The sequence below is a fragment of the Notamacropus eugenii genome, chromosome 7 (assembly GCF_028372415.1).
Source record: "Notamacropus eugenii isolate mMacEug1 chromosome 7, mMacEug1.pri_v2, whole genome shotgun sequence".
Lineage (NCBI taxonomy): Eukaryota > Metazoa > Chordata > Mammalia > Diprotodontia > Macropodidae > Notamacropus > Notamacropus eugenii.
In genome coordinates this window covers 154485013-154511499 of record NC_092878.1, presented here as the reverse complement: position 1 = coordinate 154511499, position 26487 = coordinate 154485013, and the positions used below count along the sequence as shown (strand labels likewise).

Here is a 26487-nt window from a genome sequence, read left to right as displayed (position 1 = left end):
ATCTCTAACAAAAAAAAAGCCAAAGAAACCAAATTGGGTAATAAAGAGTTAGTTGACCCTGCATTATTGTTTTCATTACTAATTGTCATTCTTGCTTCTTTTATAATGTGATAATAAATATTTCTAATTATCACTAACAGGCTAGAACATATGCAATTTTTTGTACAAGTACTCATTTATCATATTATTTGAAATGTAACATCAAGAATATGGAATGAATCTAAGGGAAAGGAGCTGTTTAGAGAAGTTTGACATCATAAATGGATATAATATTTATTGATTGCTCACAGGTTGCATTATACTGCATTAGTCACTTCCATCAGCACCCCCTCCACTGAGAACAGCTCCGGAGGCGAACTATTCTTTTGTTGCGGTTAATTTAGCAACAGCAGTAATTTTGCGAAGTGAAAACAGAATGCTCTCTTGGGTTTCAGGAAGATTAAAATCACTTCTCCCCCTCAAAGATTAATTGGCTCCTCACTGTTGTTATCTCCTATTGTGGCTATTTCAATAATTAATACTGTAGCATCCCTTGTGAAGTGTGTGATTATAAAGGGTTTCTTAGGTTGTTGTTTTGCTAAGCAGTGAGGGATAGATTAGGGTTGTTTGAGAGTCCTTCCCCACCTCACTCTTGCTTTTAGCCTTTGTTTTGGCATTTTTGATGATTATGTAAACCGGCTGCTCCTATCCTGATTCACTGAGATATCTCCCAATTAATTCTGTGGGGTATGAGGATCTCTCCTCAGCTCTCCATTTTCCTTCTTATCTCCAGAGAGAAAAGGGGAAAAGAAAACCTCCTGAACTGGGCAATTATTCCATTCAGCACATACTCTTGAGTTTAGGGATTTTTGGTTTTGTATTTTGTTTATTTTTGCTGACATCCTCTCTTTTAAGGACCTTGGTTGAAAGGGTAGAGAATGCCATATGCTGAAACAGCTGGTTAGTTACAATATTTGCATTTTTGTTTTCCGTTAAAAAAAAAAGCAAGCCCATGCCAAAACAAAGAAACCAAGAAACCCCTCACTCACTCCCCCTTGGGTTGTTCACTGTGTTGGCTAGGCTAAAGGAATGGCAGATGAGCCATTGACAAACTAATGAAGAGGGAGCCAGAAGAGATCCCAAGTTCATTTGGAATGATGCTGGGTCACATTTGTCTGATGCTCCTCCATCCATGGGAGATCTTGTGGAAGCAGGTTTTCTCACAAATGGATTAGCACTTCTATCCATACTCAGAAGTAGGTGATGGGGAAATAGAGACTTCAGGGTCTTCTAATAGATTTAGATTGATTTCTTTACTTTTTAAATATTACATTTCCTTTGGGTTTGAAAGGAAGCCAGATTTGATGGAGTACACTCACATTTAGAGGATAGGATGTGGATGGTGGTCCAGCAAAGGAGACCTAGAAGGAATAGTTAGAGAGGTAGATGAAAAACAAGGAAGGAGTAGTATCTAACCCTGTCTCCATGACCACCACCACCAGCAACAACAACAGAGAAGAAGCTATCAAGGAAGAGAACACGTATCAAATGGTCAAGAAGAGTGAGGACTGAGAAAAAGGCCATTGAATTGGGCCATTAAGAGACCATTGGCAATGTTATAGAGAGCAAGTTCACTTGAGTGATATGTTCAAGAACGCGATGAGAAGGGAGTCAGAATGGAGGCAACGAGAGGGTGCTGAGATGATGACATGCTTGGCATTCGAAGCCCTTAAGACAATCTGTTTGAGCTTATCTTTTTTATTTTTATTATTATTGTGATTATTATTTTTATCTGTTTTCAGTGTTCTACAGTCACTTCCATATATCTTCGATTTTTTCCCCTACCTCCCCCTCCTTCTCCCCTACCTCCTCACTCCCTCCCTGAGACAGCATGCAATTTTATGTAGGTTCTACACATTCGTATTAAATGCATTTTCACCTTAGTCATGTTGCATAGAAGAATTAAAATGAATGGGAGGAACCATAGAACAAAACAAGACATAATACAAAAAAATAATGGTCTACTTCATTCCATAGTTTTTTCTCTGGATGTTGAAGGCATTTTGCCTCAAGAGATCATTGGGAATCTTTTAAGTCCTTGCATTGCAATGAAGTACTCAGTCTACCAGAAAAATTCTTCACACACTGTAGTCATTACTGTGTACAAAGTTCTCCTGGTTCTGCTTCTTTCGCTCAGCATCAGTTCATATGTCTTTCCAGGCCTCTCTGAAGTCTTCCTGTTCATCAGGAAGCACAATAGTATTCCATTACACTCATATACCACAATTTATTCAGCCATTCCCCAATGATGAGCATCCCCTTGATTTCCAGTTTTTGACCACCACAAAGAGAGCTGCTATAAATATTTTTGTACATGTGAGACCCTTTCCCATTTTTATGATCTCTTGAGGATACAGTCCTAGAAGCGGTATTGCTGGGTCAAAGAATATGCTGAGCTTATCTTTCCAGATAGATTTCATGGTCCCTGCCTCCCCTCTACACATGGAGGTTCTATGTGTGATCCAAAGTGACCTACTTAGATCTCCCCATAAACAACAGCCCATCCCTTACCTCCATGTTTTTTTCCTCTATGTAGCCCATACTTAGAATGCCCTCCTTTCCCACCTGTGCTTGTTAGAATCTTTAGTTTGTTTCAAAGCTCAGCTCAAAGGTGACTTCCTCCAAGAGGTCTTACATCATTCCCCTTTAGGATTTCCCTACTGATTAGGGCAGCCTGGTTGTGCTGCAGTGGATAGAGAGCCATGCCTGGAGTCAGAAGTCTCCTGTTCATGAGTTCAAATATAGCCTCAGATACTTACTCACTGTGTAACCCTGAGCAAGTCACTTAACTCTGTCTCAGTTTCCTCATATGTCAAATAAGCTGGAGAAGGAAAAAGGCAAATTGCTTTGGTATTTTTGCCAAGAAATCTCCAAAGTGGAGTTACAAAGAGGCACAACTAAAATGACTAAACACCAAAAAATAAGCATTCTTCTTTTCATTCTTTCCCTAAATCACTTTGTATTATTTTAATATTGAATTAATATTGAACATGTTTTTTCTCCCAGTACAATGTAAGTTCCTTGAGATCAGGGACTATTTCATTTTTGTCTTGGTTTTCCCTTGTGCCTGGCACAGTGCCTGGCACATAGTAGGCACTTAATAAGTGCTTGTTGAATTGAATGCATAGAACCAGAAGGTAGGACAGTAACAATGTATGTTGATATATAGCCTTTTCAGATGTGTAGGGCACTTTCCTCAGCACAATCCGGTGGGACAGATAGCGCTCATATTTCCTTCCTTTCTCAGATGAGAAATCGGAGGAGGCCTTGAAAAATGAAGTGACTTGCCTCTGATCTTCCATCTAGTAATTGTCTGAGTCAAGATTCAAACTGACATCTTTAGACTCCACATCCAATATTCTTTTCTTTATGCCATGTTGCTTCTCATCAGACTAGGGAATGACTAGTCATTTTATTAATCTGTAAATAGAGTTGATGAAGGGGAGTATTATGAGACAAATCTGGAAACAAACTGTGGAAGCCTAAAATACCAATTTAAAAAAATTGTATTTTTTATCCTACAGGAAATGGGGAGCCCCTAAAAGCTTTTGATGGGGGATTGAAGTGATTAGAAGCATGCATTAGCAGTGTGAAGAGTAAATTGATAGAAGACAGAGAGGATTTAATGGGTTATTATATTTGTCCATGAAAGAAGACCTTGGTTAGAGTAGGGGGAGTGGATTACAGGATACAAATGTGAGATATCGTTAAACAGAATCAGCATCCCTTGACAATGAAGAAAGGATTGAGAAGGTAGGAAGATCTAAAGTAGACCCCAAGATCATGAGTCTGGGTCACTGGGAGCACGGTGATGTTATCTGCAGAGATAAGAAAATTTGGATTTCTTTTTAAGCAAAGATAATAAATTGAGTTTGAGGTCTAAGTGGGATGCCAAGGAGAAGAAGGCTTGAATAACTCCTAAGTATCAAAAGCTATGGAAAAACCAAGGAAGATAAATGCTGTTAAAAGTCATTGGATTTGGTGATAAGGCCATTCAGTAGATAACATTTGAATAGTGTTTTATAAATTTCACCTCACTCTAATACTGAACTTGTTTGACCATAATCTCATTCTTCTGATTGCTTCTTTTTCATGAATGAAAAAATCATTTATTAAGCATTTACTTGGCTCAAAAAACTTTAATCTCACTAGGAGTGGTACATAATCTCTCCATATTCTCCCAGATCCAAAATCCCATGTTTCTACTCCATCAAGTTCTAACTTTGGACCTATTTTATTATGGTGTCAGTTCATTAGTACTGAACAATCAAGAGACAATGGAATTTAAATAATGACCAAACTCCAATATGATGTGTCTAATCCATCAGCACTGAGACGAGATAGGATCGTCTTCATGTAAACAAAGCTTCATTCTCATGGAAATCCAGCAACATGATGGACAGATGAAACAATGTCTTGGATATTAACGAACTCGGTGGTATCTGGTTTCTTCTTTTAGGCAAGAAAACTTATTAGCGACTTTGCTATTATCCTGTCCATCCTCATTTTTTGTATTATCGATGCTCTAGTAGGTGTGGACACTCCAAAACTAATTGTGCCAAGTGAATTCAAGGTAAGTGAAGCTTCTCCCTCTCTCTCTCTCTCTCTCTCTCTCTCTCTCTCTCTCTCTCTCTCTCTCTTCTCTCTCTCTCTTTCTGTCATTCTTTGGCTATCTCTCTTTCTCTCTAGTTCACTGTCCCTCTCTATTTCTGTCTTTCTCTTTCTTGCTATCTGTCTCTTTTTCTCTCTGTCTTTTTCTGGGCATGTCTACCTGTCTCTCCACTTGCCTTGATACATAGATGCCTCCGAGTTTCTTTGCCCTTAGTTCTATAGTCTGGCATAGTTCCCTATGAACCAGCTTTGTAGAATTACTCATCAGTCTCCTGAAAAACATTAGATTTGAGATGGAAGGGCTCAGATCATTCTCAACTGGATGGGTCATGAAACAATGTATGTTGAGTGATGAGTTTTTAGACATATCCAAATGAAAATCATAAGACCAAAACTATTTCTTACGAGTTGATTCATCCTTACTTGATGGGCATGCTTCCTTCACAGTGTACTATGGTTATTCTAAAGTTTTCCTCCCTTCTCTCTTTGTTCTCCAAGCCAACAAGTCCCAACCGAGGCTGGTTTGTCCCACCCTTTGGAGGGAACCCTTGGTGGGTGTATCTCGCTGCTGCTATTCCTGCCTTGCTGGTCACCATCCTGATTTTCATGGACCAACAGATCACAGCTGTTATTGTCAATAGAAAAGAACATAAACTCAAGGTGAGTTTCCTTCTCTTATAATGTGTAATTATTTCGCCTTTTCCTACCATTATAATAAGTGTTTTACTGTTATAAACATCCCTTTAAAAGTTCTAATTATCACAGAATCTGAAATTTAGAATAATAAGAGACCTTAGAGATCACCTAATGATAATTAACATCTAAACAATGCAAAGTGTTTTCTAAATATCATTTCATTCACTATAATTCTAGGAGGTTGGTGTTATTATTATTCTTATTTTACATATGAGCAAACTGAGGCACTCAGAGAGGTAAAGTGACTGGATTTGAACACAGGGTATTCCTGACTCCAATTCCAGTAGTTTCTGCATTGTGCCACCTACCTGCCCTCATTGCAGAAAGTAAAAATGTGTGGATTGGGTCCAACCTAAACTGATGTTGCATAAATGAATAAATTGATGTGCTAGGTAGCACAGTAGATGGAGTGCCCACCCTCGAGTCAGAAAGACTTTTTTTTATGTGTTCAAATCCAGCTTCAAGCACTTACTAGCTGTGTAACCTTAGGCAACTCACTTCACCCTGTTTGCCTCAGTTTCCTCATCTGTAAAATGATCTGGAGAAGGAAATGGCAAACTATGCCTTTACCTTTATGAGGAAAACCCCAAGTGGGATCACAAAGAGTCATTCATACTTGAAAGCAACTGAAACATAACAACAAATGCAACAGGGCACTCACTGCTGCAAGGCAATCCTTTTTGCATCTCTGATTCCCTCTCTCACTCACCACATTTCTACCTTCTCCACTTATTTAGTATGTGTTTGCTTCTCTCATCTCAAAGGGCTATCACCTTAATGCAGATTCTAATCATCCTTCACCTGAACTCTTGTAATGGATGCTTGATTGACTTCTTGGCTTTGAGTCCATCTTCACTTCTATCCATCTTCCACTCAGCTGCCCTATATCACCCAAACTCTAGCACCCTCCTGTTCTTTCCAGAATCATATGTAGCAGTCTGCTTGTCATTTAAAATTCTTCACAACCTGGATCTTTCCTGCCTTTTCAATCTTCTTACACTTTTTTTTGACTCCACAAACTCGATGATTCAATGACCCTAGTCCACTTGGAGTTCCTCACAGAAGACACCCCATTTCCTGACTCTGCACATTTCCACTGGCTGTCCCTGATGCCTAGGATACTTTGATTCTCACCTCTGCCAATTGCTTTCCATCATGACTCATCCCAAGCCTCACCTTCTGCAGGAAGCCGTTAAAATTATTTGCTGTCATCTCCCCCATACATATGTAAGCTTCTGGAAGACAGAGACATAGTTTTGCCTTTCTTTATACTCCTAGTGCTCAGCACACTGTAAATGCTTGAAAAATGCTGGATATCTGACTCAAATATTTGCTGATTGATTAATGGATAGATGAGTGAAATAACTTTATTCCTTCAGTACTAGTCTCCTTCTGAGTAATACAAACAAATATCATCTCTGAATTTCACTGGAAATGCTGCTACAAAATCAGCAAGCTCTGGTAACATCCTCATTTTCTTACACACAAAAGCTATAAAGGAATCATTTCAAGAAGTCAGCATTGTTTTCCCCAAGACCAGCTCTGGATAGGTACGTCAGATATATAATCCTTAGAGATATGAAGCAGAGAGAGGCAAGACATTTGGGGAAAGGAACAAGCTTGCTTCCAGTTGGTAATGCATTATGTGATTAGTTTTCGTCAGACATCAGTAAATACTTTATGTAGTCATATTTTGTAGGAAATTATTTTCATAATTGCTAAGTATCATTAAAATAGAGACTTAAAAACAGTTCAGTTAGGAAAAATAAAGAGTAGCATTATGACTTTTCATTGTCTTAGAGCCATTTTTAATCACTATAATTTTTGCACTTCAAATATTTTCTTTTGCATGTCAAATGCTGTCTATCACTGTGTACTGAAGAAACACAAGGTGTTCTCCAGAAGAGAAGATTATTTCTATTTCCATTAGATTGGTAATTACCTTTTCATTTAAAAAAATGGCTGGATATTATCTGCATAATTATGCCTAGAACAGAAGTTCTTAAACTGGAGTCCACAGACCCTCAAGGAGTGTCTATAGATAAATTTCAAAGAGTCCATGATTATTTTGTCCATCTTCTAATTGAAATTTAGTATTGCCTTAATGATTTTTAAAAAGTAATTTTCAGAAAGGATGCATAGGCTTTAGCAGGCTTCCAAAATGGTCCATGACATGGAAAGTTAGAAGGACTTCCAGCTACTTTGGCTCGACTCTGCTAGTTCACCCAGCCATATCTGGCCCATGCTTGATACAGATGTTAGCAACATTCTGAGTACAGGTCTATGATAGGTAAACTTTTCAGAACATGTCTAGATCTCTGTTTTCTTTTTCTAAGTGAAGGAAGGTTTCTTCTTCTCTCTCCACCTGTGAAAAGTGTTGGGCCAACGCGTCAGATGAATATAGGCGTTGAGTATACAAATGAAAAGCTCATGTCACATTTAGAATGACTTATTTGAAAACATTCCTCTTAGTACCATGGGTTGCTTACTGAATGCAGTCTTTTTTTTTTTTTTCCCTTTCCACCTGCGGATAGAATAATATGAAAGGGCATTTCCCCATGAATGTAATCGTTCCAAAAGCTGTTTCCTGCAGGGTGAATTGTGCTCACATGGAGTTAAGGAACGACAGACAATCACAAAAGAGCTGTGATCCCGTCTCTAATTTGGAAAGTCGAGGACTACTTGAAAATGATTAAGAAGAGAAGGCTGGGATGCCGAACGAGACAAAAACATTACTATATTAGAAGCAGCATGTTTTCAGCGAGCATTTGTTTCGGCACTGAGTCAGGCGGGGCTGGCTGGCTCTTTGCTCGCATCGGTATCGGACCCATTTATCCAGTTCACTAAACAGCTTTGTAATGATGTCAGAATGCCAGAGTTCTTGGCTTTTGTTGGCCCTCACCCCGCTTGGTTATTTCTCGCAGTACGCCTGCGAGGACCTCTTGAACAAACAGAGTTCGTAGAGGTCCTGACTTTTCCAAGGTCAGTCACAGAGGCATTAGCAGAGTCAGGAAACAGAATTTGCGAGCTGCTCCCTTGGAGTGTAATATCTCTTCACTAGAACGAAGCATGTCTCCAAAGGATATACGCGCAGGGTAGGGGTGAAATAAGGGTGGAGGACTAGATGTGTAGCTGTAAATTCGGAGAAAACCCCAAATGATCTGATGTAATGATTGTCCAAATATAGCCCTTCTCTTCCATTTTCAATGGCACCGTCATTTCCCAGACCACTCTAAATGAAGACTGCATTACTCCACTCTGCTCTAATTATAATGGTGAGGTCAGACCTGATGTCTTTGCCCATAGTCTTTCAATTCCCTTCCCACTCCATCCTGAACACCACTGCCAGATTCGTTTTCCTAATATGCTACTCTGATACTGCCGTTCTCCCTTGCAAAGATCTTCCCTCACTGGCTCCCATGTCTGATGGATCAAGTGCCAATGCTTTGCCCTCAATGATTCCCTCCCAAATGCCCTTTCCAGCCTTATTCTCTTACTAAGCCTCCCCACTTGCCTTGTGTTATAGCCAGATTGGACAATTAGCAACAGACTTTGCCCCCTTTTTAATCTTGAACATTTGCACATGGCTAGCATTCCCTGGCCCCTGTCACTGACTACCAAAATTGTATTCATTATTCAAGACAGCTGCTTCTTCCATGCCCATGCAGTTTTTCCTGAATACTTTCCCCTTATTTCCCCTTCCCTCTCTTTCTCTTCAGTCTCCCATGGCAGTCTTCATTTTTCTCTTATGGCAATTATTATATATTTTATTTTATATGGTTTTTGGATGCTGGTGATTTCATTGGTGTGGGTACCTCTTAACCACTGCAATTCAACTTCAAGGCATTTCAGCCTAACAGATGCAGGTTAGTTATTGGCTTTGCACAATGCATGGCACTCAACGTGGGAGGACCCAAAGATAGATGATGCACAGCCTGATTTTCACTGAGTGTACAAGGAGGGGAAGCCACTGAGTTCAACAGTCAACTAGCATTTATTAAGAACTTCCTATGTTCTATGAATACAAAGAAAGGCAAAAGTAGTCCCTGCTTGCAGGGAGCTTATATCCTAATGGGGAAGACAATATAACATAACATACATAACATAACATTTCACATTTAGACTGTTTATAATCTATGTTTTAATATATTTGTTTATAACAATTTCTACTACGATACATTATGAGAGTGTTATATATTTATATTATATTAAACATATTTGTATTATAGAAATTATATGTCTATATAAATGTAATATTTATATAACAATATTCAATTATATCCTGTTGCATATTATATTTATATTACATATAAATATAATATTCACAAATGTATCTATATAACCATGCTATTGATAGATAATATGTCCTATATATATGCTTTAGCATCATGTTCATGATCTTTCATGATTATATCCCAAATGTTCTTTCCAGTCTTATTCCCTTACTAAGCCTCGACATTTGCCTTGTGTCCTGGCCAGATTGGAGAGTTAGCAACTGGCCTTGCCCCTTTCTGCCTTGCACATGGCTGGAATTCTCTGGCTCCTGTCTCTGACTTTCAAAGTTCCAATTAATCATATTGTATAAACAGTATATACAACTGTACTATTTATATGATATGTAATTATTTTATTATATGTTTGTATATGCTTGCATAGACATGAGTATATATATATATACATACACATATACACATATGTGTATATACTTATATGTATGTGTACACATACATATACACACACATATATGTATATATGTATGTGTATGTATATATACACACATACATACACAAAGGATGAAAGGGCATCTCAGAGGGATGGAACTAGCAGCTAGGGAAATTAGGAAAGACATCTTTCAGAAGGTGGTACTTAAGTCTTAAGGAAACCCAAAGATTCTAAACAGGAAGAATGTTCCACAGAAGAAGATGGGGAATGCAGTTCTATAGATGGAATTCCTAAGGTATGGAAGCCTTTGCTAGATTCCTTTGAATATTTCATGAGGGAAGAGGGAAAGGAATACACATTTATTGAATGCCTACTATATGCTAGGCATTGTACTCAGCTTTTGAGAAATATCTCATTTGATAACAACCCTTTAAGGTAGGTAATATTATCTGGTAGTTGAGGAAACTAAGGCAAAGGGTGATTTTCCCAGGATCACACAACTAAGATTTGAGGCTAACTTTGAACTCAGGTCTTACTGACTCCAAGTCTGGAACTCTGTGCCCTGTGGTGCCCCCTTGCTGCCTCTCAGTATTGCTGGGGACCAGTACAGACACACTCTCTCCTGATGCATGCTTAGCCTGGCCTGGCCACCCCCTTTTCTACATTCCTTTCACATCACTTCTTGTGTGCAAGGCATCATTGGTAAGGTGCTTGTTACAACCTGCCAATACCACCATATGTCTTCCCATCGACTTTTGTGGTATCTGTAGTTTTGATTCTTTTGAGATTATGTAAATATCTGCAAACATCCGTTGCATCCTCATTAGAAGTTGTATTCTGCTGTTGCATCATTCAGGCTCTAAGTGTAATGGGGCAGGAATGTATTGGAGCCAACTCTTATAGATTAACAAGAGCTGATGGTTCACTGTGAGCAATCACACCTTGGAAATTGGCAAATGCTACTAATTAAGGCTTGATTTACTGTTTTGTTGTTTTTCTAGACTAAGAAAGTGATAGGTAAATTAATAGTTCAGGTTAAACTGAAAAGCGTGTACTCCCAGAAAGTTGGTTGCTAAACATATTATCAGTACACCCTCAGAAAAGAGGCAGGACTGAGTTTAAGGGAGAGTCTCAAATTTTTTTATTCTAGCACCAGAAAATAGTTTTGGAAGAAAAAGGTCTTGCTTATTTTTATCCCTTGCAGCACCTAGCACAATACTATGCTTGTAATATGATTTAGGAATTCCTTTACAGGAGTAGATGAGACTAGGTAACAAATGAGGTGCCTTCAAACTCTAAAATGATGTGATTTTTTTTTTTTGTGACAAAAGGGGCTCAATAAATACTTAGTGAGTGAGTGAGTGGTTGTTCATGGTTTCTATTTTGTATTATTACCTGTTTCCGTATGGCTTCACAGGCCCCCAGAATGCCAATAGTGAGCACCATTGGATGGTGGATGAGTGGAAAACGTCAATGGTGCACCTTTCAAGCCTCATAACTAATGCTCATTTCTACTTGGCCAGGGAGAGCCTAGATATCCATTTTAGACCATTTCGACTTTTTATTTTTATAGAACCTTCAAATGCCTTCATTTTGTTTTAAGGTAATGATGAACCCACATTGTATAAATCTTACTCAACTTCAGGCTTAGCCCTTGAGTCAACTTAGCCTCGAGTCCTAAAATTACAGAAAATTGAACTTCTTTTTTGCCATGTGTTAATGAAAACAGACTTGTTCCCATGTTAATTCATCTTCATTACCAGTAAACAACAATTAAGTTCATCATAGTATAGGGCATTATTCAAAGTTTGGGGATGGTAGACATAATTCCTGTAATCACAGAGAGAGGAAGGTACCAAACATTTATTAAATGCATAATAATGTTGCATTTATTGTGCCTGGCGCTGTGCTAAATTTATAAGTATGACCTCATTTGATCTTCACAAAAGTCCTGAGACATTGATCTGCTATTGTGATCCCCATTTTAGAGTCAAGGAAACTGAAGTAGATTGAAGGTTAAGTGACTTGCCCAAAGTCATACAGATAGTGTCTGCAGCTAGATTTGAACTCAGGTCTTCTTCTCTCCAGATCCTATCTACTGCACCATCTATCTTATTGAGAATGCAGGACATTTATTTAAATGCAAAACAACAAAGCCTGGGTAACATAGGCCTCATATCGAAATCCAGAGGCTATTGGGAAGGCTTCTAGAGGAGGTGAGACATGAACTAAGCCCCCAAAGAAGAGTCAGGTGAAGAGGGGGAGAGAAAGCAGGGGAATGGTGGGGAGCATGGATTTTGCTGGATGACTTGGGAATCAACGTAGTTGATTTTTGAATGAGCTAGGGGTTCCTGTTGGGCAGTGGTGGGAGATACACTGCAGCAGGCCACCTCCCATGTTTCCCTTCATACATGAGATCTCTCCAGTTAAAAGGAATTAGAACAAAGCATCTATATAGTGCTTTAAGGTTTACAAAGCTTTGTCCATATGTTATCTCATCTGCTCTGTCTCTTCTCTGAGGATATCTTGCCTTGTAGAAGTCTCCTTTCACTAGACTATATACCTGGAGAGCTCCCTTGTCCAGTCTACCTTTGGCTCCTGGCAGTTCCCAGCAGAGTGCCTTGCTCACAAATCAGTGTCTTGATTGAACACCGTCATTTTCCAGATACTAGTTACTTCCCCAAACTAGTAGTCTGGAGGATTCATGGTCATGGATCAGGGGACCATGAAAGTTTTAGAGTCACTTGCAAATCTAAATCTGGCAAAATCACACCACTGCTCTTCCTACTTTTGGCTGATTTAGCAAAGATTTAAGAGCAAGAAAGGTTAGCATGAAAGGAAGAAGGAAGAGTCCTTCAGAGGGGAAAGCTTACAACTGATGTAAAAACAGCTCTAATGTCTCCCCATCTGGGATTGCCTTTGCCATGGAGCCCTTTTTCAGCTTAATGTTAAGAGTGCACTCTCTTTTACATACAAGTAAGCATTCAGGAGGGCCAAGAGAACCACTGACATTGATGAAACTGTGACATGAACCAACCGATCCAGCCACTCTTCCCAACTAAATTTGTCTGTCCCCTGGGCAAGAGCTAGGCTCCTTCCCACCCAACTGGCCATTCAACAAGTATTTATAAAGTGCTTGGTAGATGCTGTGCTAGTCACTAGGAATTCAGAAATAATCATGAAGCATTTGAGACGTGGGTTACAATTTATTTATTGTTCAGCCATTTTTGGTTGTGTCTTACTTTTCATGACCCCAGTTGGGGTTTTCTTGGCAAAGATACTGGAGTGATTTTTCATTTCCTTCTCCAGCTCGTTTTACAGATTAGGAAACCGAGGCAAACAGGGTTCAATGGCTTGCCCAGAGTCATATAGCTAGTCAATGTCTGAGGCTGGATTTGAACTCAGGTCTTTCTCACTCCAGGCCTATCACTTTATCCACTGAGCGACCTAGCCTGCCCTTCCTGACACATAGTAAATATTTAATTAATTTCTGTTGATTTGGCTTAATCTTCCTGTTCCTCAGTCTCCTTATCTGCAGAGGGAAGGGTTTGGATGAGATGTTCTCTAAGTTCCCTTCTAGTTCTGAATCTATGATCCTTAATCAGGCTCCCTGAACCTCAGTTTCCCCATTTGCAAAATGAAAAGTTATATTAGACAGAGTTGTCCTTCCTCCCACCCTTCAGAGTAACTGATACTGTACTTGTCCATAAACACGTTCTCTGGACACGTGGCCAGCCAACCCCCTGTGCATGAAGTCCTGGTATCCCAGTGTAAGGGGAGCTGTGTTCTACTTGGCTGTAACCAAATCTCCAGGATCACCGTTGCTTGGCTTCCAGTGTAAACCATCATCTCCCTGTCTTGGAGCCAGCCCTCCCACACCCTCTCCTGGGCTCTCTCATTCTGCTGTTGCCTTTATCCCTTCCATGCTGTGCCCATCGGCTGTTCCCTTTTCACAGACTCCATAGGGGTACTCACTATCTGATTTCTTCATAAATAAAGTGGAGAGATGGAACCAGTGAAATAACACTTTGGAAGAGTTTAAAATATTTATTCAAGGAGTAAAAAAACCCTAGATATTGTATTAGATTGTCTGCTTTTCCAGTCAGAAAGTGTTTTTTGACCATGGAAAGATGTTGTTTTAAGCTAGTTATATTTCTAATTCAGGGGTGATTAATTATTTTTATGACTTGTCCCAGTCTAATTGGAATTATTTTCCAATGTGAGAAGCAGCTTTGCTTATTCAGCAATAATTTAGCACTCTGTTAGAGGGTCCTTTGATTTAGTTCTGCAAGCATTTTTATTAGCTACCTACTATGTGATAGGTATGGTACTTGGTATACAGAGACAAAATAAGACAGTTGTTGGCCTTAAAGAGATCACCCTGTATTGAGGGAAACAAGATGAACACATAGAAGCCAACAGATGGACAGAAAGAGAAATGGATGGATGAATGGTTGGATAATCTATATGATATACACACACACACAGACACACAGACACATAGACACACACACACATGCACACATACATTTAAAAGCCCTTCCAGGGGTAGGCAAGGAGGATACAGCTCTATTATAAGGGCAGTTTCGTAATATAATGGAAGGTCCAATGGGCACAGTGGAAAGATAAAGAGGAGGAAGATAAGGATAAATTTGGATAATATCGATATTTATCATTTATAGAGAGCTTTAAGCTTTGAAAAGCACCTTATCTCTATTATCTCATTTGACCCTCTTTGTTATTCCCGTTTTACAGATGAGGATACAGAGACAAAAAGAGATTAAATGACAGCTAGCAGGTATCTGAGGATTTGAATTCAGGTGTAGCTGACCCCAAGTCTCATTCCCGGGGCCATTCAACTGTTCCTAGCCCTTGATAAGAATTATTTTTCTGACTTAACAATTTGGTTCAGTCCAATATCATTATATGTCAATCAATAAACATTTATTAGCACCTCCTTTGGCAGGCACTGTGTTAAGTGCAAAGAGAGGCAAAAGATAATCCCTACCCTCAAGAATTTTACAGTCTAATAGGGGAGCTATGTAAAGGGCTGTGCTTTTAAAGAGCTTGAACTCTTTAAGTTTAAAGTGAGTTTTTACATGCAGACATATAATTACTTTTGGGAGCTGGAGAATGAGGAGGAAAGAGGTAGATAACCACACATAGGCGCAGCTATGTATCAGCTGGATCTAACATAGAATCACCACCCACACATAAGTCCTAAATGGTGTTCATTGCCTTGTGGGTTGGACAGGTCACTCCACTCGATCTTAGTAGTCCAGAATATGCCCCCAGGTTCATATGATCATAGCATGTTGTTTTAAGGGAGCTTAGAGACCATCTAGTCTAAACCCTTCACTGTACAGAGGAGAAAACTGAGACCCAGAAAGGTCATGCAGGTAACAACTGGAAGAACCAGGACTCCAACCTAATTCTTTTGACTCCATTTTGAATTCTCTCTTTCCCCATATTGTGGCGCTTTGTGTTGAATTTCCTACCACCAACCAAAATCTGTCTTCTACAAGATGGCAGCCAGACGTGCCTTTCAGCATTAAGGATCTCAAAACACATGTTCAAGTTTATGTAAGTTGTTCATAGCTTACAGGACAAATAGGCATTACAATCGCCTAACATTTTGCAATTGTGAAATCATTTCCCTAGTGCACTGGAGTCAAACTCAGATAGAAACAGGAGCCACTAAGCTGCACATAACGATCCCGGTCCTGTGTTTGATGTTTTTACTCTAATGAAGTCCATATTGCCCAGACCTAGCTTGGAGACCATAAATAGGATAGGGATGGGGGAAAATAAAAACAGGACTATCTTGGCAAATGTTAGCAGAGGTCATTGAGGGACTTGAAAATGGGTCTGTGGGGAAGCATCTACAATGTAAAAAATCGGTAACTGGGTATTTAGCTGGAACAGGAGAAGACTTATGAGTTATCCAACTAATCCATTAACATACCTAGTAATAACAAATGCAACTGACATTTGCATAGTACTTTGAAGCTGGCAAAGTATTTCACACACCTTTCATGTGAGCCTTAGGATGGCCTTGAGATGGAATTAATCCCATTTTACAGATAAAACAAACAAAGATATTGGTGGAGTGACTTGCCCACAGACGCATAACTAGTCAGTTTCAGAGTCCAGGACTTTTTTCACTTCCTATTGAAAGTGTCAAATTGACTCGAAGGGTTTTAAGCTTATGTTAACTGAGAGAAGTGACAAATGGGAAAATCAGGAAGAGGGAGAGGAGAAAGAATTCAAGTTTAGGTATGCTGTATTTGTAGTAAAATTGGAACCTCCAAGGACATATCTCTAACAGACCCTTGGAAATGCACTTGGGCCAGGGTGTGCTGATAATTCTTTGACAACCAGTTGTCCAGGGGGAGAAATATGACGACACACTTTTAAGTTGGGTTGACATTTTCTCTGTAACTTTCTTAAGTCAAGACAACTATCAAAACAACAAAGTCCTGATTTATAGTGTTTGCCAATTTCTGAGAGGATAAATGCTGGCACAGAAAATTTATCATCAGCTGTTACAGGTTGATATGAGGAGCTCCAGTACAGCACTAACCAGGGCCCACAAGAGAGGTCCAGGTTGAAGAAAGAATCTGGGAGCCATTTGTATAGAAGTTGTAGTTGAAAACTTGGGAATAGATGAGATACCCAAGGGAAAATATATTAAGGAAGAAGAGTAGTGAGTCAAAGACTAAATCTTGGAAGATATCGATATTATTATTACTATGGAAATATTACAAGAAATTATTAAAGAAAATTGCTCTGAAGTTTTAAAACAAGAGGGTAAAATAGACAGATGTCTTCTACATTTCAGGGGAGGGGGAGGAAGGGGAATCATCACTTTTCTGAGTACCAGGAATTCAAAGACAAATGGCTATTACCTTCCTTCTTTCTTCAGGGGAATATGCAAAATGAGTCAAGGGAAACAGAGGAAAGGAAAATCACTACCAACTGAGGAGTTTGAGGAAGGCTTCAAAATGGAGGCAGCACTTGACTGTGACCTTGACTTTGAGGGACTATTAAAATTTTGAGAAGCAGAGATGGGGGTGAGGTGGGTTATTTTCAGCTTGAGGGAGAAGGGGGTGGGGTTGGGGGAAGGCAGGAGATGGAGTGGAGAGCTAGAGAACACAAGCATGTTTCATCATCAGTCTTCTGAACTCATGATTGATTATTTCATGGATTAAAATTCTGAATTCTTTCGCAGCTATTTTCCTTTACATTATTGTAGTCACCATGTAAATCATTCTCCTGGTCTGCCTCATTTGGTTTTGCATCAGTCACTATAAAGCCTAACCAAGTTTCTCTTAATTATTCAGTCATATTCCATTACTTTTTCTCCCGGTATATCCTTCCCACTTCAAGTGGCTATTGGATATTCATCCAGTAGGAATTGGTTCTCACCACGGCTTTGTTTCTCCTCTCTACAGAAAGGAGCTGGCTACCATCTGGATCTCTTCTGGGTGGCCATTCTCATGGTTGTGTGTTCCTTCATGGCTCTCCCGTGGTATGTGGCTGCTACTGTCATCTCCATCGCTCACATTGACAGTTTGAAGATGGAGACTGAGACATCTGCACCTGGAGAACAACCCAAGTTTCTAGGAGTCAGGTGTGCTAAGCCAGTGGAAGAAGTTCTAATACTCATATAGATTTCAGAGATCATAACATATTTGCATGCAGTTCTTCATTTTTAGCTAGGAAAAGGGTCAGTTGGGAGAGCTCTGAGAATTCTAGCCAAAATGGCGATGACAGACCAATTCTCAGAGAAGAGGATTCTGGGTGTGAATGATGTGTTTTTTTAAAATATCACTAATTTGAAAAGGAACCTGATGAGATTCATTACTCTCCTATGGGTTCTTTGACAGCCAGCATATGAGACAATATCATAGTTGTCTCCTGAGAAAGAAAATCATTCTATGAATGGTCAAAGTGCTTTAAAAAAAATTGTGAATACAAAGAAGCTGGTAACTGACAAGCAAAGAGGGATTTTTCTTTCCCATCTCTTATACCCGAACCTATCAATTGAGAACAAAGAATTTATCAAGAAGGTTTTTATTTATCACATCAGTCATTCAAGTCCATGCTCCAGTTTAATGAACCAATCAGTTGGTAAATTGTTTGGTGTTGATTGTACATTGCCCCGAAAGTATTAACAGCCACATTCAACATTGACTTGGATAGTTCATGTTCTTTGGGGGAAGTAAAGAGCTAGAGATGTGTGTGAAAACAGGAGGTAACCTTTTGATTTGATTTCAGGGAACAAAGAGTCACCGGGACTCTTGTGTTTATTCTGACTGGTCTATCAGTCTTTATGGCTCCCATCTTGAAGGTAAATATTTCAAATACTCTCCTCTTCTTCCTTCTTCTTAGAGTACTGATAAAATAACACAGTGAAAGAAGAATTCTTGTCAGATATTTGGAAGATTGTGATGAATGCTTCGGGAGACCTTGAGGCATGGGACCAGCTAGGATGGAGGCTCCAGTCCCCCATTTTGGTTGATCTTCCTTTACCTCCATTCATTTCCCTCACCCATTCTGATGCTCTCATCACTCCTTCATCCCTATCCCTTACTGTCATCTCTTAATAATGCCTATTATCCCAACCACCTTATGTGCCCTCCTTCCCCCAAACTCTTTCCAGCCCCTAGATTGCCAGGAAGCTGGGGTGAGTCAAGGTCAATATGGACCACCTCTTTTTATTCCATTTGTTCTTCTTGCTGACGGTGCTTCCACTGTCTTGGCTCCAAAGATAGTTGCATAAAGAAAGATTAGAGAAAATGACTGGCCTATAATTAGAAAGCTTAAGAAATAAACTTCTAGCAGAGAAAAATTACAGGGTAGATTGGGAAATATAGTGTAAGTTATTGTGAAAGTTTTCAGGATGGAGTGAATAAATACCTGCATAGATAACACAGAAGCTATGGTGGGGAAAGTCTCTAAAGAGTGTGAATCTATGCTGAGATATAATCAGCTTCCTCTTCCCTTTTAAGTTCGTGAAGTTTTAAGTTAAGGAAAAAATCTGAAGTAACTGAGGGGGTTGATTGGCACCTTCAGTCTAATCCCCTAACCCCTTCTTACCTCCAGCTTGCTTTTTTCTTGGTTTTTCCATGACATCAAAGCAATTAATTGAAAAGTGCAAAATCCAATCAGTTTTTGCTTCTTCTCTAGAAGTCAAATTACTGGTTTAATTGATATTTTTGAGTTGAGAGAGGCATGGCCTTGCCTGCCACAACTGGGAATCTGATTAGAAGTGATATATTTTGGTCACGTAACCCCTTCTTTTATGGATGAGGAACTTGAGGCCTAGAAAGTGTAAGAGGCTTGCCCTGGGCCACACAGTTAATGGAAGTCAGAACAGAATCCACAGCTGAACACTGCCTGGTCCATTCTTCTCCCTAATAGTCCAAAACTCCACCAAAAGAGTCTTTAATGGAGAGGGACCTGCTAACTGGGGCATGTAGAAATGGTCACAAATTTCCTGCTCATGTTCTATAGGGGCACATTGGGGTCATTCTAAACATTTTTCTATTATTTTCTGTGATTGAATATGCTTTCTCATGAAGAACGTGATAAAGACAAGGTTCAAATAGTCAGAATACCCCCAAGCAATGTTCTTTGTTTCAATGTTGTTTCCAGTGCTTTGCCTTCAGTCCTGGAGAATCTGTTGGGTGACTAATCATGGATGATTCCAAAGGGACACAGAGAACAGATATTGTGTGAATTGCTATTTTTAGGAAGAGGTGACACATCATATTTTCACCAATGCTGCCTTCAAATTCCTACTTCAAGTAATTTCTTTCCTATGGCCCTTGACTGCTGGAGGCTGAAAGACATTCTCCCTGTTTTTTGGGCAGTCCATCTCCCTTCCCCTCCCTCTCTCTCTTCCCCTTTCCTCACACCCTCTCCCTTTTGCTGTCTCCACTTCCCTTCCCTTCCCCTCCTTCTTGTCCCTTGTTCCCCTCTCTTCCTGACCTTTCACTTTCTACCCTGCCCTCCTCTCTCACTCTCCCCTTCCTCTTCTCTTTCCTCCCCTCCATCCCTTTCTCCCTGTCTCCCCTCTCTTCATCTCTGTCTCTGTCTGTCTCCCATATCTATGATTTTTTTAGCCCAATTTTCAAACCATTCTGGTCCCATGATGAAGTGATGAGGGATAAGGGAGGATGATAGATATTTGTGTGGTAGGAGGTGGAGTTGAGAAAGAGGGAAAAAGAGAAAGAGAAAGGAAGTCACAAAAAGAGAGAGACAGAAATAGAGAGAGAGAATATCAACCATCAAATTTTCAGCACTTTCTGTATGCATTCAATATTCTCTTAGGGCAGATAAGATGCACATACTTTTGCCTATACAAAATATATACAGGAAGACCTGGGTTTCAGTTGGGCTCTTGTCACACAGGGACCCTGACTGGACATGTCACTCCACCTGGACAGGACACATCTGTCTAAGACAATGAGTTATAGGGGAATACCTGCCCTGGTGGAGGCATTTACTCATGGGGAGTTTCCTAGAGAGAAGAGATCACAGCTTCCCTGAAAAACAAGGAAGAAACACCAAAACATCCTGGAGAAAACCTCAATGAGTTTAACACAACAGGAAACATGTTGGCCGTGTGACTTTGGAGAGTAGTATCATGTTCCATCTCTCAAGATGCAGGTTAGGGTATTGGTATGGCCTTGGCTCCAGCTTGCTGTGACTTTGGGAAACTTTCTTGTAAATCAAGTCAGGTGGGTTTGGAAGGATGTGTTGATGTCCTTCCAGACTCTTAAATTAGGAGTTCTCAGCTCATAGTCCTTTTGAAGTTGTTGAAAAAAAGATGTTTTTTATTTGTTTTATTCAGCCAAGACCTCCCTTCTCCCCCTCCCCTCCCAACTCCCCTCCTGCCCAATTGAGAACACTAGACTTTTGAGTTCATTTGTAAACCAGGCACTAAAACTCATGGAACAAATGGGCAGAGGTCAAAATCAGCCTCTAACCTCTCTCATTTGCCTTAGTGGAGCTTGGTTACTATTAACTTCCAGTATTTACCTTTGAGTTAGGAAGCCAACCCCCAGTTACTATCCTCTTTACTAGGCAATAGATGGCTTTAAAATAAAAACTCTGTGGCTATTTTAGAATAGTAGTGACCACACATGGGATCTTGGTGTTCAAGCAAGAATAAACCTCAGAGACCATGGGGGCTGATCCCCCTCAATTTAAAGATGAAGAAATTGAGACCCAGAGAATTTCAGTGGTTTGTCCAGCCCAGGTCAGAATTTGAACCTAGACCCTCTGAGTTTGAACCCCATATTCCCTCCCCAGTATCTTTCTGCCTAATGAGTGGCTAAAGGTAGGAAAGAACATGTTAAATCAGGGGTTCTTAACTTTGTGTGTGTTATGGACCCCCTAGAAATTTGGTAAAGACTATGGACCCTTTCTCAAAATATGATGTTTTTCAGTGCCCAAAATATATAGGATTCTAAAAGAAATCAATTTTTGAAATAGCATATATTATACATATATGCATGTTTACATATATGCACACATACAAATTCAAGACCAACAGATATAGAACCTCTGCCTTAAATGTAAACAAACCCCTATTTCCTTCAACAGACCAGGTAGAAAATTCCATTCCTTCTCAAATTTGGTGACCCCAGAAGATTCTATTAATGTTTTCCTATGCATTAAATAATCTGAGTAACTGTTTGACCATATCTGCATATACAGAGAAAAGAAATCTGCGTACATGATTCTCTTGATTGAAACTTGACTTTTTCAGAACAAGAATGTGTGCAATAGTCTTTGCTGTTAAGTAGGTTCCTCCTTGATTTGACCGTGGCCAAGAACATGGCCTGAGAAGCACTGGATTTCAATTGCTCATTCAGTAGGACAGTAGGGAGGGAACCAAGAATGGCTGGCTTCCTGAACTGATTGGCTTTAAAATTGATTTCCTCCTTCAGAGCAAGGTTGGTTCAGCCACTGCATCCCATAAGGGACTTAAGCTAAAGGATTGAGAGACAGGAGAAATGTCTGGATCTTGCTTTCAGAAATTAGTTACATCAGGGTAAGTGAAGTTTCAGTGAGAGTCAGTCCACTGCTCATTTGGAGACTGTTAATGGAATTAATTGTTGTTTTTGTTGTTTTAGCATAAACTGTGTTCAGAACTCTACCTTTTGGATTTATTTAGTGACTCAATCAGTGAGCATTTATTAAGCAGCTACCACAGTACCATCAGGAACTGTGTTAGATTCTGGGACTTCAATCCAATTCACGTGCGTTCAAGACATCACCCTTATGACGTCATTGGTGATCTGTGAGAACAAAACTATATGCCAAGTGTTCCTAGGTGATTTTGGGGAGAGAGGCCCTAGGAGCTAGGGAATGAAGGAAGGCTTTATGTCGGAAAGGAGGTAATGTGGGACATAGGTTTTCAAGGAAGTTAGAGATTCCATGAAGTGGTGGCAATGAGAGGAAGCCTGCATTCGAGGGAAAGATTGTGAAAGTCACAGCAAGATGGCAAGAAGACCAGTTTGGCTGAATTGCCGTGCATAGAGGAGAGTATTGTGTAGTTAGTCTAGAAACACAGGGTCTGTAAAAAGCGTAGCCTGTAACACTCCTGAGTGTGGCCAAGACACAAAAGAAATGAAAATGCAGTAGGCTGTAGACAGGTGGTTTTCTAGGTCGATATGCACTGGCGGGGATCCTTCAGTATTCTTCAGAGGCAACTTTCTATTTGAATTTGACATCACCGGGGTCCGTCTTGAATTTTGTCCCATCCTCTCTCTGTCTCACCCTTAACTTAGATCTTCACTTCTCAATCTCTTTAATCCAAATCTAAAATTTCACCCTTGCCCTGAAGAGAGATAGTATGTATTTACAACCTCCATAATACCCACTGTGAACTGCTTCCACCGCAAGATGCCATTTAAAATACAGAGAAACAATAAAACAAAATTCAACTTCTGTGCTGCTTTTGGCTTGACTCCATGTACTTCCAAAAGAGATCCTGGACTCTTTTGGACTTCACCCTAGCTGAAAGCCAAAAATTGAGGTGGTGGCCATGTAGTATTCCTGAGTTAAAAAGTTAAATTCCCTGGAATCTGGAGAAACATAATTTTTCTATCTGTGCCATGGCTGGCGCTGGCTTATAACAGTGGGGACTTGTCCCTGCCGACATTCACTATGCAAATTTTCTTCCAGTGTCTCTTCTAACTCCTCTCTAAGGATAGACTGAAGGCTGAGCAGGTGTACAGTGAAGGCTCTCAAAGCTCCGTGATATGGCCCCTTTGCTTAAGAGCTTTTTCTTTAATCTTGCAGAAAGAAGCCTAACTTCTTTGAAGCCTTTCAGTATAGGCTAGCTCTCTCTGAGTTCTGTGTTCTTTGAAGGTTCCTCTCTCTCTCTCTCTCTCTCTCTCTCTCTCTCTCTCTCTCTCTCTCTCTCTCTCTCTCTCTCTCTCTCTCTGTCTCTGTCTCTGTCTCTGTCTCTCTCTCTCTCTCTCTCTCTCTCTCTTTCTCTCTCTCTCTCTCTCTGTCTCTCTCTCTCTCTCTTTCCCCCTCAACCACCTCTCAGTCTTTCCTCTCTCCTTCTCTTCTCCCCCTCCCCTCTTTTCTCTCTCTCTATACACTCATGCATTCTATTTCTCTCTCACACATCTATCTATCTGTCTGTCTGTCTGTTTGTCTATCTATTTGTCTGCCTGTCTATCTATCTATCTATCTATCTATCTATCTATCTATCTATCTATCTATCTATCTATCTATCTATCTATCTATCTATCTGTCTATCTGTCTATCTGTCTATCTGTCTATCTGTCTATCTGTCTGTCTGTCTATCTGTCTGTCTATGTATCCATCCTCCTGCCAGTCTAGCTACCAATCATTTATCTGTCTATTTATATCTATCAATCATTAATCCATCATTCATCTATCTAAACACCCACATAAACACCCACATTATTTGTACAAATACACACACATATGTGTCTATGTTCTGTATATTTATCTGTTGTGTAATATTAAGTATACGATCCCATATACATAGAGATGCTTGCAAGTGAGATTTTCTCACGACCATTTGCTTGTACAAAATATTGCATAAGGAACATGCGTTAATTTTTTTTATATAAGTTTACTCTTGTCCTTCCTACAACATTACTTTTTCATGTTGGTGATTTAGTTACTTTAAACTTTTTCATTACATTAACTAAGAGATGAGAACTGTGATTTCATTGGTATAGGTGGCTCCTCGAGGATGATACACCTACTAATGCAGATTGGAACCTTACAGTATGACTTCTTAACCTTTTTGTGTGGATTTTGAATGCCTTTGACAGTCTGACAGATGGGCCTCTTTTCAGAACAGTATTTCTAAATGTCTAAAGTGAAGTACATAGAATTTCAAAGAAAACTAATTATATTGAAATATACTTGTCAATCTGTATCTATATGTAGAAACAAAGACCCTGACATACACAGAAGGGCCCACTATCACAGTTTCTTAGATCTGCTTTTCTAAAAGGAAAGGCAACTTTTGAGGAGTTAACAGTCTTCTTTAATCAAGCACATATATCATTCACTTAGTTCAGAGGAAAAAGTCAGCATCCTGAACTTCAGAGAAAATACAGAGAAATCAAAATCAACAGACATGACTTCCAACTGTCTGACATAAGCAATACATACGTCATAGATCAACAGACAGATCCAACTGTCTTACCATTACATACATACAAGTTACCAGACAGAGAAGCACCAGTATCTGGATTTTCAAAGCTGAGGGGCTCCTTTGGACAGAGTCTTCTCTGGCCAAACAGATACTTCCAAAGAGTAAGCCCCAAAGTAAAACCTCACCTCAGAGTATTTATACATTTTTCAGAGCCAGAGGGCATCACATCCCTTGAGAACCAGTGCCTCATTAACAAAAGGTGTGGACCTTCCTACTCAAACTTCCTTTAATGGGAAGGTCCATTAATGGGTGGGGAAGATCTTCCCATTAAGAAGAAAAATTATATTAACAATAAGCAAAAATGCATTATCAATACACTATATCAGATATACCTATATATCTCTCTATCTACCACCACCTCTTTCTGTATCTCTGTCTCTGTCTCTCTGTCTCTCTCACAGAAGTTCATGGACTCTAGGTTAAGAATTCCTGAGGACTGCTGCCTAGAGAAATGAAAGGTTAACTGACTTGCTGGGCCACATATGCAGTGTGTGCATGAGGAGGCAGTACTCAAACCCAGTACTCTCTGGTTCCCAGATGCTCTCTATCCATTAATCTATATTTAACTTGCAGTAAATGAATCAGTGAGGCATTGTTATAACATTTTGGGGATTTGTTCCTTTTGTCCTGGGTAAGAAACTTTTTTTCTACATCATTAACTCTTTGACTAATCCAAACTTTTGAAGATGCTAGTTGACCTTGTAAATTGTATCAACTAAGACTATCTGTTTTAATATTTTAGCCTAAATTATATTTGATTTTTTTCACTTTGGTAGTGAAAGTAGGGTCTTATCTTTAAACAAACAAACAATTCTTTTGCTTTCCTTTGAACACATTCTTTTGTTTTAAAAATTGACTGGTAAGATAACTAGAAAAAGGGATAATCTGTTGCCCCTGTTGACTGAATAGCAGTGAAGCCAACTTGAGTAGAATAAATCTGCATCCCAGGATTTGTAAAAGTTTCACCAATCATCCATGTCTTTGAGATCACATTTTCTTTGTAAAATGTGACCCTTTGGGAAAAACCTCACAGTTTCTTAAGAAATCTGGATCCTGGGTGGGATAGCAATCACCAGACTGGGAAAGTATGGAGTTTCTGGTTTTAATTTGTGTTGAGTATAAAAGCAGCCAGCAATGGTTTTAAAAAACAAATAAACCAAAACTCTAACAATAGTAAATCATTATAATTGGAGAGGCTTAAGTTTAGCTTTCCAGAGAGAAAATGTATACCACGGTACACATTATCTTGAGTTTCTTCTTAGAGCCAGTACATGGATACAACTTTTACCCAAGCTCTCAAATTCTATGGAGGCTAAGGAATCAGTGTGTTCTATTTTTGTCCCTCATAAAACAGAAAATGAGACATATAAAGTGATCCCAGAATTCACTTCTTTCTTTTAATAGTTCGCAGTAGGTTTTAAGGGGGGGGGGGGGGGGCGGAAATTCAATGAAGATACCCATTAGGATACTAGTGACTTTGGATGTATTGTGTGCACCCCTTTGTGGTGGTGATTGGATACTACAACACACTGAAGATTTCTTTTTTCCCCATCACAACGAGCTAAGTACTCTGTATAATCACTTGTCTGTCCTTAAGGTCAAACTAACTGCAGTATGGTTTTCAGCCAATTCCTTTTTAGTGAAGTGTCCAAACACTTTTCATACAATTTTAATTATTTTGATGGCTAGTCTTTTAAACTCAGAGGCAATCACACTAATGGTATTTATAAGTGCTCAATTCCACCAAGGTGCCA

At 39.5% G+C, this 26487-nt stretch overlaps 1 protein-coding gene across 4 annotated transcripts in view; it reads left to right on the top strand.

Moving 5' to 3' along the window:
• The window catches only part of SLC4A4 (solute carrier family 4 member 4), a 387105-nt gene that overhangs the window by 342124 nt on the left and 18494 nt on the right, over positions 1 to 26487 (top strand). For all 4 annotated transcript variants that reach the window (XM_072624425.1, XM_072624427.1, XM_072624426.1 and 1 more), the window contains exons 17-20: positions 4499 to 4612; positions 5149 to 5310; positions 17463 to 17641; positions 18289 to 18361. In XM_072624425.1, coding sequence (XP_072480526.1) covers positions 4499 to 4612; positions 5149 to 5310; positions 17463 to 17641; positions 18289 to 18361 — 528 coding nt within the window. The remainder of the gene's footprint in view (positions 1 to 4498; positions 4613 to 5148; positions 5311 to 17462; positions 17642 to 18288; positions 18362 to 26487) is intronic.